Genomic DNA, 16,460 nt, shown 5'->3' on the forward strand with positions numbered 1-16,460 from the left:
TTGCTGTTGTAGAGAAGTGCAATTGTTTTTTGCATATTGAACTTATACCCTACAACTTTATTGAATTTGTTTATTAGTTTTAACAGTATTTTGTGAAACATTAAGGCTTTCCTACACGTAAGATTGTCATCTACCAAAAAGAAAAAAAAAGTTAATTTTACTTCTTCCTTTCCAATTTGGATGCCTTTTTTTTTTTCTTTTTCTTGCTTAATTTCTGACTAGAATTTTCAGTGCTATGTTAAATAGAAGTCGTGAAAGCAAGCATCCTTGCCTTGTTCTTGGTCATAGAGGAAAAGGTGTCAATCTTTTATCAATCTTTTATAATGTTCAATGTGGATTTTTCATACATGGCTTTTATTACATTGAGGTAATTCCCTTCTAATCATAGTTTTATGAATATTTTGATGACAAAGGGGTGTTGAGTTTTGTGAAATGCTTTTTCTGCATCAATTTCCTCCCCCCCTTTACTTTCTTAATATGCATTTCATTGATCAATTTTCATACGTTGAATCTCTCTTACATTCCAGGAATAAATCGCACATGGTCATGGCATACAATCCTCTAAATATGCTGCTGAATTTGGTTTGCTAGTGTTTTGTTGAAGATCTTTGCATCACTGTTCATAAGGGATATTGGTCTATAGCTTTCTTGAAAAGTCTTTGCCTAGATTTGGTATCTCGGTAATCCTGGCCACACAAAATGAGTTAGGAATTGTTCCCTCCTCCTTAAATTTTGTGTAAAAGTTGGAGAAAAGTTGTTATTAGTTCTTTAAAATGTTTAGTAGAATTCACCTATGAAACCAGAGTTAGGGTTTTCCTCTGTCGAAAGACTTTTGGTTACTGCTTAATCTCCTTACTAGTTATAGGTCTATTATCTGTTTCTTCATGATTTAGTCTTGTTAGGTTTTGTGTTTCTAGGAATTTGTACATTTCATCTAGATTATCCACTTTTTTGGCATACTGTTCAAAGTACCCTCTTATAATCCTTTTTATTTTGTAGAATTGATAGTAATGCCCCCAATTATTTATTTCTTACTTTAATAATTTGAGTCTATATTTTTTTAGTCCATCTAGGTAAAGGTTTATCACTTTTGTTAATCTTCTCAAAGAACTGACTTTTGAGTTCACTGATTTTCTTTATAGTTTTGCTTTTCACTTTTAATGGAATTTCACTGTCAAAGTGAAAATTTAGCAGCTTGTTTAACAGACATTTACTACTCTAGAAAAATGCTAATTAAATTAGAATTTAGAAGGCTTAGGGACAAAGCCCTCAATTTATAATTTACATTGTTTGATACTAAAGTATAGGGCTAGAATTAGGCCAATAATTGGGTAAAGAATATGAAATATCCTTAATGGAACTTCAGCATAAAACTTATGATAATATATCATTAGAGCTACTTGCTACTAGCTTGGAGAAAAACATGTTCAATAATAAATGGTTAAGATATAATATTATAATAAACATACAACTGTTTTTTTATTTACTGCCCTGTAGATTTGAAAGCAATGAGAAACAAAAATGTTTAATGATTTCAGCATGTTGGTCTTTAATTTAACTTTAAACAAATTTAAAATTTACTTCAGAATATGGAACTGAAAGAATCCACAAAATATCATATCTTAGTTGCTACTCCAAACCAGGTAGCTTTACAACTAGTAACAAAGGAAACAAGGTAGTTAGGTCTATTTAACATTTCTTTATGGTCAAAGGAAAGAAAAACAAAAGTACTGACATCATAAACCATGAGATTTATTGTATTGCTAAGAAATAACAATAATCCTTGAGTTACATTGTGTGATAGCATAAAAATAACCACAAATATATCACTCAATTAATATGATATCTAACTTATTACAAAAAGAGGATCAATTGCCATTTTAATTATGAACAAAATTAACTGAATGGTTGACAGCCTTTCAAGTAAGGCACTTAACACACCTTGAAGAGTGTACTAATTCAAACTATTTTTCAAGGTAACAGTAAGGACTAATAGTAATTATGTGGGAGAATATAATAAACAAGCGGCCCGGTGCACGAAATTCGTGCACAGTGTGTGTGTGTGTGTGTGTGTGTGTGTGTGTGTGTGTGTGTGTGTGTGTTGTTGGGGGGTGTTCCTCAGCCCGGTCTGCACCCTCTCCAATCTGGGACCCCTCGAAGGATGTCCTACTGACGGTTTACAGGGATCGGGCCTAAACCAGCAGTCGGATATCCCTCTCACAATCCACGACTGCTGGCTCCAGCCGCTCACCTGCCTGCCTGCCTGATTGCCCCTAACCATTCTGCCTGCTGGCCTGCTTGCCCCCCACCGCCGGCCTGCTCACCGCCAAATGCGCCCCTGCCAGCCATATCACCCCAACTGCCCCCTGTGCCCCCCTGCTGGCCTGTTTGCCCTCACCTTCCCTTCCCACTGGTCTGCTCACCCCCAACTGCTCCCCTGATGGCCTGCTCACTCCAAACTGCCCCATCCGTCCTGATCACCTCCAAATGACCCCCACTGATGGCCTACTCACCCCCAACTGCCCCCCCTGCTGGTCTGCTTACCACCAAAGGCCCCTGCCATCCCATCCTAGCCGGATTACTGCCTGGCGACCCAAGGGCCCAGCCCCTCCATTTTTTTATTCAGTGCCTCCTTGAGTGGAGGCCAGGGCTGGCTGGAAGCAAGTATCTAGGATTTATTTATCTTCTACTAGAGGCCCAGTGAATGAAATTCGTGCACGGGAGCTGGGGGGTGGTTCCTCAGCCCGACCTGGACCCTCTCCAATCTGTGAGCCCTCAGGAGATGTCCTACTGACAGCTTAGGCCCACTCCCCATAGTTCTCTGCTCTGCAGATCTGCCTGTTCAATGCCACCGCAGGCCCTAGTATCTGCTCTCTGTGGGGGCCCTACTGTCTGCTCTCTGTGGGGCCTGCTGTCTGCTCTCTGCAGAGGCCTGCTTGCCCCTCACCGCGGCGAGGGCTAAAAGGACTGGGGGACTCCAGTGGGGCTGAGGGGACTGGGCACCGCCATCTTAGTGACAGAGTGACAGTCAATTTGCATATTCCCTCTTTATTAGATAGGATAATTTGAAACTTTGTAGCCTTGAGTGGAGGCCAGGGCCAGCCAGGGTGGGAAGCTTGGCTTCCTCCATTGCTGGGGCAACCCAAGCCTCATGCTTGCTCCAGCTCCGTGGCAGGCCGCCATCTTAGTTGGGTTAATTTGCATACTCGCTCCTGATTGGCTGGTGGCCATGGCTTGTGGGTGAAGAAAAGTGATGGTTAATTTGCATGTTTCTCTTTTATTAGTGTAGATTAAAGTGTTAAATATCTAAACAAAGGTCAGGAGCAGTGAAAACAGCAGAGGTTAAGTTGATAATTTCCACCAGAATAACAGAAAAAACAATTTGCTGAGTTGGGATAGTAGACTTTTTAAAAAGTTGCTATTATTAAATATTAATAAAGGACTATAAAGATAGGGAACTTAATACAAAGAACAAAAACTACTCCATTGCAATTTGGGGGAAAGTAAAGAAATAATCTTTACTTTTTATTATCAAAGGAAAAAGAATCTATATTGCATGATAATAAAATCTGAGGAGCAGATGTGCTAATGTTAATAATAAAACAATTGGGATTATAATAATAACAATCGTTATTATTTGTTAATCCTCACCAAATGATATGTTTTTATTGATTTGAGAGAGAGAAAGAACAACATCAATGGGAGAGAGAAACATCCACTGCTTGCCTACCATACACGTCCTGACCAGTAATCAAACTGCAACCTTTGGTGTATGAGACGATGCTCTAACGCAGTGGTTGGCAAACTCATTAGTCAACAGAGCCAAATATCAACAGTACAACGTGAATCTAAGCCAGGCCAGCATGGCTCAGTGATAAGCATCAACCTATGAACCAGGAGGTCATGGTGCAATTCCCAGTTGGGGCAACTGAAATTTCCTTTGAGAGCCAATTTTTTTAAACTTAAACTTCTTCTAACGCCACTTCTTCAAAATAGACTCACCCAGGCCGTGGTATTTTGTGGAAGAGCCACACTCAAGGGGCCAAAGAGCCGCATGTGGCTCACGAGCTGCGGTTTGCCGACCACTGCTCTAACCAACTGAGACACCTGGCCAAGGCAATAGTATATTATTAATAGCATCTACCATTGCTAGGCTCTAACTATGTACCAGTTAAATTACTTACATCATTTTTATCTGTTAGACAAATAGCAAAAGAGTTAAGATTTTTATGATTTTAAATAGACAGACTTTTATTCAACCCTTTAAACAGAAACATCTTTGCATTTTTATCCCATTTACCTCAAATTGGAGGAGTGTGGCCTGTACCCTGAGTTTTTCTGATAATATTATTGGATTGGCATTGCTTCCTTATCCCTTACTTTCCTTTTTAAATAAATGCAAAAGAACTTGATATAAAAGTCTCATCTTAATTATCAAAGGTCTTATTACAGAAACTGAGAATATATTAAACACCTACTTCAACAGGAGATAGATATATATAAGAAGCTATTCATGCATTCTGACATATAAAGCCTAGTTAATGAAAATCAATTCTCTTTTTTCCTCCACAACAAGGGTTACCAACACAATTTGAACTGGCCATCCCAGTGGTTGGCAAACTCATTAGTCAACAGAGCCAAATATCAACAGTACAACGATTGAAATTTCTTTATTTTATTGAATAAATCTTTATTGTTCAGATTATTACAATTGTTTCTCCTTTCCCCCCCATAGTTCCCCTCCACCCGGTTCCCACCCCACCTTCTGCCCTTACCTCCCCACTACTGTTCTCATCCATAGGTGTACGATTTTTGTCCACTCTCTTCCTGCAACCCCCATTCCCATTTCCCCCTGAGAATTATCAGTCCACTCCCTTTCTATGCCCCTGGTTCTATTATATTCACCAGTTTATTCTGTTCATCAGATTTTTAATTCACTTGATTTTTAGGTTCACTTGTTGATAGATATGTATTTGTTGTTCATAATTTTTATCTTTACTTTTTTCTTCTTCCTCTTCTTAAAGAATACTTTTCAGAATTTTACATAATACTGGTTTAGTGGTGATGAACTGCTTTAGCTTTTTCTTATCTGTGAAGCTCTTTATCTGACCGTGCATTCTGATTGATAACTTTGCTGGGTAGAATAATCTTGGTTGTAGGTTCTTGCTATTCATCACTTTGAATATTTCTTGCCACTCCCGTCTGGCCTGCATAGTTTCTGTTGAGAGGTCAGCTGACAATCGTATGGGTGCTCCCTTGCAGGTAATTAACTGTTTTTCTCTTGCTGCTTTTAATATTCTCTCTTTGTCTTTTGCCCTTGGCATTTTAATTATGATGTGTCTTGGTGTGGTCCTCTTTGGATTCCTTTTGTTTGGGGTTGTGTGTGCTTCCTGGACTTGTAAGTCTATTTCTTTCACCAGGTGGGGAAAGGTTTCAGTCATTATTTCTTCAAATAGGTTTTCAGTATCTTGCTCTCTCTCTTCTTCTGGCACCCCCATAATTCTGATGTTGGTACGCTTGAAGTTGTCCCAGAGGCTTCTTACACTATCTTCAAGTTTTTGGATTCTTTTTTCCTTTTTCTTTTCCGGTTGAGTGTTTTTTGCTTCTTTGTATTTCAAGTCTTTGACTTGATTCTTGCGTTCCTCTAGGCTGCTGTTGGGTCTCTGTATAATTTTTTTTTATTTCAGTCAGTGTATGTTTAATTTCTAGTTGGTCCTTTTTCATATCCTCGAGGGTCTCGCTAAATTTATCGGCCTTTTCTAGGAAATTCTTGAAAAACCTTATAATTGTGGTTTTGAATTCTATATCCAGTTGTTTGTTTTCCTCCATTTCTTTCGTTTGTGATCTGTTTCTTTGTCTCCACATTTTCACTGCTTCCCTGAATTGGTAGGGTACCTTTGTGAGCTAGGTTTCCAATATGGCCCAATGGGTCGGCCTCCCCAGTTACCTGAGGTGGACACTCTTGGTGCACCGCTTTGTGGACTGTGTGTACAGCCTTGTTGTAGTTAAGTCTTGATTGTTGTTGGTATCACTGGGAGGAATTGACCTCCAGGCCAATTGGCTGTATCAGCTGTGTCTACCCCGGGAGACCTTCTGTGCTGGAGACAGCCTTATAGGACCAGTTTTGCAAAATTGCAAAAGCCTCTGTGCTCAGCTTGGATGGGTGGAGTCTCAGGGCTGAGCAGACAGTCTTGGCTTCCCGTCAGCCCTGCCCTTACGCGCGTGCCACCAGACCTCTACTTTCTGCGGCTCCCCTGAGCTTCCGCCTGACAGTCCAGATTCCCCCTGTAAGAGCATGGGTCCCCAGGGGCTCGCCCGGAACTGGGGTTCAGTGCAGTCGGAACTGGGGTTCACTGCAATCAGGAGCTTCCAAGTCCCTTTCGCTAGGGAAAGCCTGCAGCAACCTCCGCAGTCAGTCTTCTCTGCGCGCACTCCTGCATGCGTGCCTCTAGACCCCTGCCTCCCGTGGCTCCCCCGAGTCTCCGAGTCTCTGTGTGCCGTTCTACCTGACAGTCCAGACACCCCCTGTATGAGCCTGGGTCCACGGGGTTTCGCCCTGAACTGGGGTTCAGTGCAGTCGGAACTGGGGTTCAGTGCAGTCGGGGGTTTCCTTCCCCCTCCCGCCAGAGAAAGCCAACCAGGCACTCAGCTACCCTTCCTCTTTGCGCGCGTGTCTCCATACCTCAGCCCTTTGCAGCTCCTCTGATTCTCCGTGAGCTTTTCTCTTTACTTCTAGTTGTAGAATTTCCACTCTGCCAGCTTTCCTGTGGTTCTGGATGATGTCCGTTCTGTCTTTTAGTTGTAGTTTTAAAATTGTTGTGTGAGGCAGCAGTTTAGGTGCTTACCTATGCCGCCATCTTGGTTTCTCCTGAAGTTTCTTTTGAGAGCCAAATTTTTTAAACTTAAACTTCTTCTAACGCCACTTCTTCAAAATACACTCGCCCAGGCCGTGGTATTTTGTGGAAGAGCCACACTCAAGGGGCTAAAGAGCCACATGTGGCTTGCAAGCCGCGGTTTGCCAATCACTGGGCCATCCTATTGTTCAACAAATAGTTCGTGAGGAGAAGGATTGTTTGAACTTTTCCAAAATATGCTTTGAATCATGATTATATGCACATATAGACCAGGTGTCCTCAAACTGCGGCCCACGGGCCACATGCGGCCCGCCGAGGAGTTTTATCTGGCCTGTCGGGTGCCAGTGCCTGTCCTGCTTAGCAGCCGACTCGTCCCGGGCCCGCAGTGCGCATAGGAATTTGTTCATAGTTTTTTTTTTTTTTTAAACTATAGTCTGGCCCTCCATCGGTTTGAGGGACAGTGAACTGGCCCCCTATTTAAAAAGTTTGAGGACCCCTGATATTGACAGATGAATACCCTCAGACAAAGCATTTGCCAAGTACAAAGATACAACTGTAAAAAAATGAGAAAGTTGAGTTTGAATCTTTAATAAGTAAGCAGAACAGAAGGTTCCTAATTTTATATTTCAAATAAACGACAGTAAAAAAATCAACAAGTAATTTACCTAAATTTAATCTGAGAAATCTACCTCTGAGAAAAAAATTACACAATAAATTTCATACAAATAAATTATACAAAGGAAAACAAAGCAACCCCCACCCCATTTATCCTATATTAAAAATTATTAGTAGTCTAACATATTAAATTTTTTCTGGATTTAGAATCCTGACACCTCACCAACCCAAAGTTCCAAATACCTAATGATCATAGAAAGGTTAACATATAACTTAAAGTTTGTAACAGAAATAGTGTATGGCAGTAGAAAAGTTACTAAGCAAAAAATATTTTCATAATTATTTGGGATCATCATCAACAGTTTAGAACAACTTCAGGCAATTATGTGGGAAAGTTACCTTCTTGACATTAACACACACTATTTGAATTAGGTCTAAAGCAGTCTTAAGATATTCTTAAGAAAGTAGTCCTAAAATTTATATAAAAGACAACTAATATTTTTTAAAGAGTAAAGCATCACATGGTGGAATTATTTATAAAAGAAAAGACCAAGGAGCTCTGAGATCATCTCTAGTTGGAACCATCCAAGGTGAGGTCTAATGTTTGCTGGCCACTCTCTAGTTTGAAGAAATTATTTTTTACTAGAGGCCCAGTGCATGAATTCATGCACCAGAGGGGTCCCCCTTAGCCTGGCCTGTGAGAATGGGCCAAAACTGGCTCTATGACATCCCTTAAGGGGTCCCGGATTGCGAGAGGGCACAGGCCAGGCCAAGGGACCCCACCTGTGCACAATCAGGGTTGGGGAGGAACGTGGGAGGTTGACCTGCTAGAGAGGGACTGCGGGAGGGCTCCAGGATGTGTCTGGCCTATCTCGCTCAGTTCTGATAGGCCAGAACCCAGCAGCAAGATAACCTACCAGTCGGAGCGTCTGCCCCCTGGTGTTCAGTGCACGTCATAGTGAGTGGTTGAGTGGCCTTAGCATATCACGCTTTGATTAGTTGAACAGATGACTGGACAGTTAGCATATTAGGCTTTTATTATATAGGATGTAAATACTTTCCTTAATAGACAGTAGAAAATCGTAAGATTTCTTCATGGTATAAAAGAAGCTATGAGAACCACTCATTTAAAAATGAGTTTTTTTCCTAAATAAACTACTAAGGGTACAGTCAGGAAATTAAGACTTGGAAATGGATGAAATGTATGGTTCTTCAGGAAAACATTTCCATTATCTTAAGTCGCTTTAAATATTACTATGCTGAAGCAAGACAATAGATATAAGTTATATTCATGGTAGCTGACTTTCAGGAATGACAGGAAAGAAATATTTGTTTTATTCAAAATTCTTAATAGGAAACCTATATTATAATTGGTGCACACATTTAAATTTGAGTAAAAATAATAGTTCTAATTTGAAATTAAACTTTGAGGCGGTATCTTAGAGGTACCAAAGAAAGATGAAATACCTAAGTAGCATGTTAGAAAAAAGACATTTTATAATAGGTAACACCAGAGTAAGTTGAAAAGTAACCAATTGATTTTATTTTACATTACATTAGGTAAAATTTTTTTTCCTAGTTTTATCTACTTCTATTCCTAATATCTATTACTTAAATCTCTTCTGTAAAGTTATTTAGACTCTAAGTCCCTTGCCAGACACTTGGCATGGAGGCATCCTTGGGCCTCAAAAAGCTCCAATCAGAGTACATAGTCTCACATGTACACTCTTAATAAACATCTGAGTAAACTATGCATATAGCATTCAATGGATGAACATAAAATGAATTCTCATATTCTGTTTCTCTTTCCCATCTTTACAGTCACCACGCTATATGGAACATGATGGCAGAAACCATGCCTATTTTTGCTTACTATAATACTAGGAGCCCAGCGTATGAAATCGCGTGGACCCGCCCACCCACCTGCTACCCTGCCTTGGCACCCGAATCTCTCCACGCAGAGCTCCAGCGTGCCTGGCCCAGCCCCTGACCCCTGTGGCCTTCTCTGACCACTTTAGCCCTGCCCTCAGTCCCTTGAGTGGCCTCAGTCTGGTCCCGCCTTCTCTGGGCATCTCCCCGCTTCCGCCCCATCTCCAGAGCAATGTGGTAGCTCTGTCCGTCATGGCATCAGAGGAGATTGTGTAAGCCTCCCACCTGCTGCACTGTGCTCCTTCCCCTGGCAGGTGGGCAGCGGTGTGCTCTGAGTGCAGTGGGTGGCAAAGGACTGGTGAGGGGGGCGCGCTACAGGCTCTCACACCTGCCCTCCCCAGCATTGGATTGGTCCCGCCTCCTCCAGGCACCTCCCTGCTTCCGCCTGTCTCCACAGCAACGCCCCACCGCGCACAAGCATGCAGCCTCCTGCGATTGGTCGTTACGCGTTATGGCGTCCTCAACATTAGCATATTAGCTCTTTATTATAATGATTTCCTTGGCATAGACTAGGTTTTCAATAAGAGTTTGGAGAATGCATGAAATTTTCCTATAATACCAACAACTGGGCTATATTCTAGTGATAGTGGTCATTAAAATATTTTTATACTTATAGACAAGAGCAACACAACAGACCTGGGAGGAAATGCAATAATCCAAATCAATCGCTTGTTTGATAAGCATAGCCTGGAAGGGTGAACATCAGGTATAGAAAAGAGACTAAAAGGAAATCTTTTAGTACTTCAATCAGAAATGCAATAAGATTTTAGCAGATTTTCTGATTCAACCTGGATCCTGACATGCTGCCATCACTCAGTGTACTGACTACAGGTATGGCAATTTTTTTGTTTTAAGAAGTGCTATTACTAAGAATGACTAGAAAAAAAAAATAGTATTCCTCCCAATTTGTTAGATAATTACCATTTGACTATACTTACCCAAAAGGCCTGCTTTTTTATAGGTATATGAGTTGCTATCATTTTGACACATAATAGGTAATAAAAAGTTTCTGACTGAATGAATAAAATAACCTTAAAAAGACCCTTTTTTACTTATCATAAAAAATGAAGGTATAATTTTTAGCATGTAGCCCTCAAGTCTTTAGGATACAGAAAGAATTATAGAATATTTCTGCCAGAAGTAGAATTCTATATTCATAGGGTTAAACTAAAACAGAAGTGTAAAAGATAGTATTTTAAGATAACTTTTTGTGGTAAACTAAGGGACTACCTTTAGTAAGGGTCGAATTCCCCTTCCCTTGAATCTTGACTGACTTTATTGACATGTGTCATTAAAAGACAACAGTGGAAGTGACATTCTGGGACTGCTGAGTCTAGTCAAAAGAGACCTTACAGCTTTGCTTGGCTCTTTGAACATTCTTTCTGGGACCCCTGAGTCACCATAATAAGTCGGACTCCCTTGGGGCCTACATGCTGGAAGGACTATTGGTAGATGCTCCCAATTTCATCTAGCCTACATTCCAGCCATTATTCTCAAATAGTTTTAACACTTCCAGGCCAGCCCATCTGCCAGTTAAATATTAGGGAGGGCCTTCTTTTGACTCCCTGTGAAATAGAAACTGCACTCAGCCGAGCCCTGTTCCATTTTCCAACTCACAAATCATGTTTGAAAAATAAAACACAACAGTTTTAGTAAATTCTGTTTAAAAATTGCTGGCCCTTTGCTGGAGCACCTAGAACTAAGTACTTTAAGTACTACTTGAAACAATTTTTACCTATCTTGAATCTTGACTATCCCTTCAATTTCCTTCTATGCCTGGAATTAAAAGCCTTCACAGTGGTTAGTTCTAGTCATCATATATGTGTAGCATCAAAAGCCTTAAGTGGCTTTTTTGTCCTCTCCAATCTTTTTTCTTAGTCATGGTTGATAACTTCCCCTGAAGGCTGTTTTTGCCAAAAGAACTTCTGCAGTTCCCATCTCTCTATTCTTCTAACCTCTAAGAGCTCTTCGGTTAAATTCTGAACTCAAACAATATTGATTAGGGGCAGAGTGGAATAAAAACGTAGAAAGTCAATAAAAAAGTATTGCCACACAGAAACGAAAATTATTACATGATACAAGAAAATAAAAGAATTAGACCCCACAAGCTAATCCAAATGGCTCAAAAACTGGCTGATAAGCATATCTCAACGGGCCAGCTTATCCTGAAAGTGAGTTTTCTATGAAGAAGGTAATTATATATTGAATAGTCAGCATTTGTATCCAGAGAGAAAAATCCTGTTTACCTGAAAATCAATATTGTTGTCAATACAATGTTCATTCTTCTCTGCTAAAATCTTCCCATAGTTCTCTGATTTGGTAAGAGTTTCAACTCTGGTTGTATCTTTCCCTTCTGCCTCCAAATCCTTCATTGTTTCAGTTTCATTTTTTACAGTAACAATATCAGACATCCTCATCAGCAAAGTTTATTTTAGAATTCTACAGGGAACCTGAAGCCTTAGGAAAAAAGAAAAGAAAAAAAATTTAACATTTCTTACATTGAGTTACTACATAATATTGACTAAGTACTTTCTGTGTCCCAGAAATAATGCTGAGTATACCCAGAGAGAAGCAAAACTCCTGCTTTCAAGGAATATACAGTTTAGTGCCAGACCAGCTCAAATTAAAGAAAAAAAATCAATACCATGAGATAAGAACTATAATAAGGGCATGAGGTGATTTTCATGCACAGACCACTTGTGAAAGTTCTTAAGAAACATTAGCCATATTGAGATGGGAGGCAATGGTTGGGGTATGATAAATGTATATTTAGATATCATTAGAAATTTTTTTTCTATAAATGAATAATATAAATATCCTGTCAGAAAATATTTTCTTATCATAGCTTTTGTCTAGATTTCTCAAATTCTAAATTTCTTAAATTACCCTGCAATTATGAAATATTAAAGAAATAAACAGTAACATTTTATACAAAATACAGTTGTGCATCTGGATTAATAACTATTTGGCTTTATAAATCAAGAATTTAAAACTCTCTTGATTCGCCGTAACCAGTTTGGCTCAGCGAATAGAGCGTCGGCCTGCAGACTGAAAGATCCCAGGTTTGATTCCGGTCAAGGGCATGTACCTTGGTTGCGGGCACATCCCCAGTAGGGAATGTGCAGGAGGCAGCTGATGTATGTTTCTCTCTCATCGATGTTTCTAACTCTCTATCCCTCTCCCTTCCTCTCTGTAAAAAATCAATAAAATATATTAAAAACAAACAAACAAAAAAACACACACAAAAAAACCCCCACTTTCCTGATTTATGTGATTCAATGCCAAACAACACATTACCAGAGGGTCTAGTATATGGACTCCGTAGGAGAGCAAGCAGATAAGATGCCAATATATTTCATGTTCTTAGTGAGTTTAAAAAAACACTGGGGACTTTACATTGAATATCAAATAAAAATGTATCAGAGATAGTTGTCGTTTTAGAAAATGTAAACTTGAAGAGCAGAAGTTAATGGAAACAATTTTTTCTTTCTAGCTTTATGATCATGTATAAGTTTAAAGTGTATAACATGATAATATAACACAAGTATATATTGCTAAATGATTAACATAATCCATCACCTCACATAATGACAAATTTTTTTTGCGGTGAGAACAAGAACAACTTATTTTGAAATGTATAAAAAAATTAAGATATACTGATGGCTAGACAGAGGAATGGATATATGTGAACAAGTGCAGGTTAAAGTAAGTACAATAAAATGTTAATGGTAGAATTAAGAGTGGTTATATGTTTAATCACTGTAAAACTCTTTCAACTTTCCTGTATTTACAAAAATTTCATGATAAAATCGAGGGGGCAAATATATCTGAAAAGTTTTAAAAAAGAGAGAGAAATAAATTCTAAAGTCACAGGTAGACTCAATTGAATAAAGAGCATGTCTTCCTTGATTACATTCAGTACCAAGGTTAACTGTTTCATTCTAAAAACAATAAGCTTACTAAGGAGGAAAGGTTTACTTAAAATACCCTGGTACCTTGCTTTTTATATGTAAGATTTAGAAAACAAAAACAAAAACAAAACAAAACAAAAGAAAGGAACTTTTTTCTTAAGTAAGAAGAGAGGTTACCTGATGTGTTCTATGGATTTTGGATTGTGGTGTCCCACAAAAATAAAATAAAATAATCCAAGGTTCTTTTTCACAGTTGTCAGCCAGGATGTCAATTGTATTGAACCATCTGGAATCTGGCAGGAGGAGTCCCATGTCCTTGTCACCACTGTAGATTCCTGGACTGAAATAAACTGTCGTGGATCAAATATATCATACCTTTCAGTGGCCTAAAATTAAAAGCAATGAAGACATTTTAACAAAATAGCCAAGTGAAATGGAATACTATACAGCAATTTGACAATTAAAGATATTACTTGCTGGAGATTTTATATTCTTGTCCTTAACAAGAGTCAGAATATTCAGTTTCAACTAATTCTGACATGTATTGGTTTTGTGAGCCCAGATAAGTCACTGAGGCCACTAGAGAGTATATCAGTAAAAGCAGAAGGGAGAAGAAAGCAGGTAACTAACATATATTTAGTACTTAGTATGTGGTCAGTGTTGTAAGGGAGATATTATTTTACATACAGATAAGGAAAACAAAAAGTTTGCCTATGATCACAACCAGGATTACCTGACTCCAAGAACTATGACTTTAAGAGTTTTCTTCCAGAGCTACAGCATCTTAGACTTAAGACTGTAATTTTGAATAATAATCACACTCTAGATTTTCAAAAGAACGTAGGGCTGTAATAAATCTTTTAAAATTTTCAAAGAAACCCACACTGTATGTTAAAAGCAAATGTTTCCAAAGGATGGAATGACTATTTTTAAAGAGATCTGAAAAATCAATGTCAAAATTCTCTGTATCATCTACTCCCACCCCCCAATGTCTACTTTTTATTTTGGAATTAAAGCTCTTTTTAATTAAAGTTTAGTTGACATACAGTATTATATTAGTTTTAGGTATACAATAGTGATTTGACATTTATATAGCTTACAAAGTGATCACGAAAAAGCCAATATCCATCTGTCACCATACAAAGTTGCTGTGATATTATTGACTGTATTCCCCATACTGTAATTTACATCCCCGTGGCCTATTTAGGTCATAAGTTTGTATCTCTTAACCCCTTTTACTGTTTTGCCCAGCCCCTCCCCCTCTGGCAACTATCAGTTTTCCTGTATCTATGCGTTTATTTGTTTAGTTTTTTTTAGATTCCACATGTGAGTGAAATGATACAGTGTTGGTCTTTTCCTGACTTATTTAACTTCGCATAATACCGTCTAGTTCTATCCATGTTGTCATGAATGGCAAGATTTCATTCTTTTTCATGGCTGAGTAATATTCCTGTGCGCGCACGCGCGCGCGTGCGTGTGTGTGTGAGAGAGAGAGAGAGAAAACAGACACACACACACACTCCAACAGATCCATGTACATACACACAGAGGGTGGAAATATAAAAAAGTTTATTATTTATTTGTTATTGTATTATATTCCATATGAACTGTAAATCTACTTTTGTCTCACCCTGTACATATATATATCCACTTCTTTATCCATTCATTATTGATGAACACCTAGGCTGCTTCCATATCTTCTTCACTATTGTATGCAATGCTGCAGTGAACATAGGGGTGTGTATATCTTTTTTAATTGGTGTTTTGTTTTCTTCAGATAAGCACCCAAAAATTGCTGGGTCCTTCTTTGTCTCTTATTATAGCTTTCGTTTTAACCCTTTGTACGCCATAAGTGTCTATAGATGCAAGCGGGAGCATTTCCGTTTTGGACGCGTGGCAATTAACTGGTTAAAGTCTATTTTGTCTGATATACTAGTAGCTATTGCCATCCCAGCTTTTCTTTGGTTTTGTTTTCATTGTCATGAAGTATCTTTTTCTATCTCTTTACTTTAAATCTGTGTGTCCTTTGATATTAAGTCTCATATGTAAGTCTTTAAAAAAAAAATACAGTCAGTAACCCTGTTTTTTAATGGAACACTCAGTACATTTGCATTTAAAGTGATTATTGATAGGTATTTACTTATTGCCATTTTAGTTGTTTTCATACTAGATTTATAAATGGTTGGTTTACTATATTCACCATTGTTTGCCTTCACTAGTGAGATTATTTTCTTTAGCTTATTTTATTTCTGGTTTTGACCTTTATTTCCCACTCATAGAATTCCTTTTACCGTTTCTTGTAATGCTGGTTTAGTACTAATAAGCTCCTTTAGCTTTTGCTTTTTTGGGAAAATCTTGATGTCTCCTTCAATTCTGAATTAATAACCCTGCTGTGTAGAATAGTCTTGGTTGTAGATTTTCCCCTTTCATAATGTTGACTATATTATGCCACTCCTTTCTGGCCTGCAAAATTTCTGTTGAAAAATCCACTGATAATCTTATGAGCATTCCTGTGTATGTTGGTTTTCTATTGCTGTTTTTAAGATGCTCTCCCTTTAACTTCTAATAATTTAATTGTAATGTAATATATCTTGGTGTGGGTCTCTTTGGTTAATCTTGTTTTAGACTCTGCTTCCTAGACTTGGATGCCCATTTACTTCACCAGGTTAGGGAAGTTTTCAGCCATTATTTATTTAAATAGGTTTTTGTCCCTTTCTCTCTCTTCTGAAACTCAAATGATTCGAATGTTAGTATGCTTGATGTTGTCCCAGAGATCCCTTATGCTATTCTCATTTAAAAAAAATCCTCATAGCCAAAACCGGTTTGGCTCAGTGGATAGAGCGTCAGCCTGTGGACTGAAGGGTCCCAGGTTCGATTCCGGTCAAGGGCACGTAACTTGGTTGTGGGCACATCCCCAGTAGGGGGTGTGCAAGAGGCAGCTGATCGATGTTTCTCTCTCATCGATGTTTCTAACTCTCTATCCCTCTTCCTTCCTCTCTGTAAAAAATCAATAAAATATATTAAAAAAAAATCCTCATAATTTTTAATTCTTTTTTCTTTCTGATCTTCCAATTGCATGACTTCCATTATCCTGTCTTCCTGATTGCTGATCCATTCTTCTGCATCATCTGATCTGCTGTTGATTCCCTCC

At 38.7% G+C, this 16,460-nt stretch overlaps 1 protein-coding gene across 4 annotated transcripts in view; it reads right to left on the reverse strand.

The window, feature by feature from the left end:
• Nucleotides 1–13,622, reverse strand: part of R3HDM1 (R3H domain containing 1) — a 145,084-nt gene extending 131,462 nt beyond the window's left edge. For all 4 annotated transcript variants that reach the window (XM_080667247.1, XM_080667245.1, XM_080667246.1 and 1 more), the window contains exons 1-2: nt 13,487–13,622; nt 11,645–11,855 (exon numbers count right to left, since the gene is read on the reverse strand). In XM_080667247.1, coding sequence (XP_080523373.1) covers nt 11,645–11,815 — 171 coding nt within the window. In that variant the 5' untranslated portion in view covers nt 11,816–11,855; nt 13,487–13,622. The remainder of the gene's footprint in view (nt 1–11,644; nt 11,856–13,486) is intronic.
• Nucleotides 13,623–16,460: the final 2,838 nt, after the last annotated feature.

The sequence above is a fragment of the Plecotus auritus genome (genome assembly GCF_963455305.1).
Source record: "Plecotus auritus genome assembly, chromosome: 5".
Lineage (NCBI taxonomy): Eukaryota > Metazoa > Chordata > Mammalia > Chiroptera > Vespertilionidae > Plecotus > Plecotus auritus.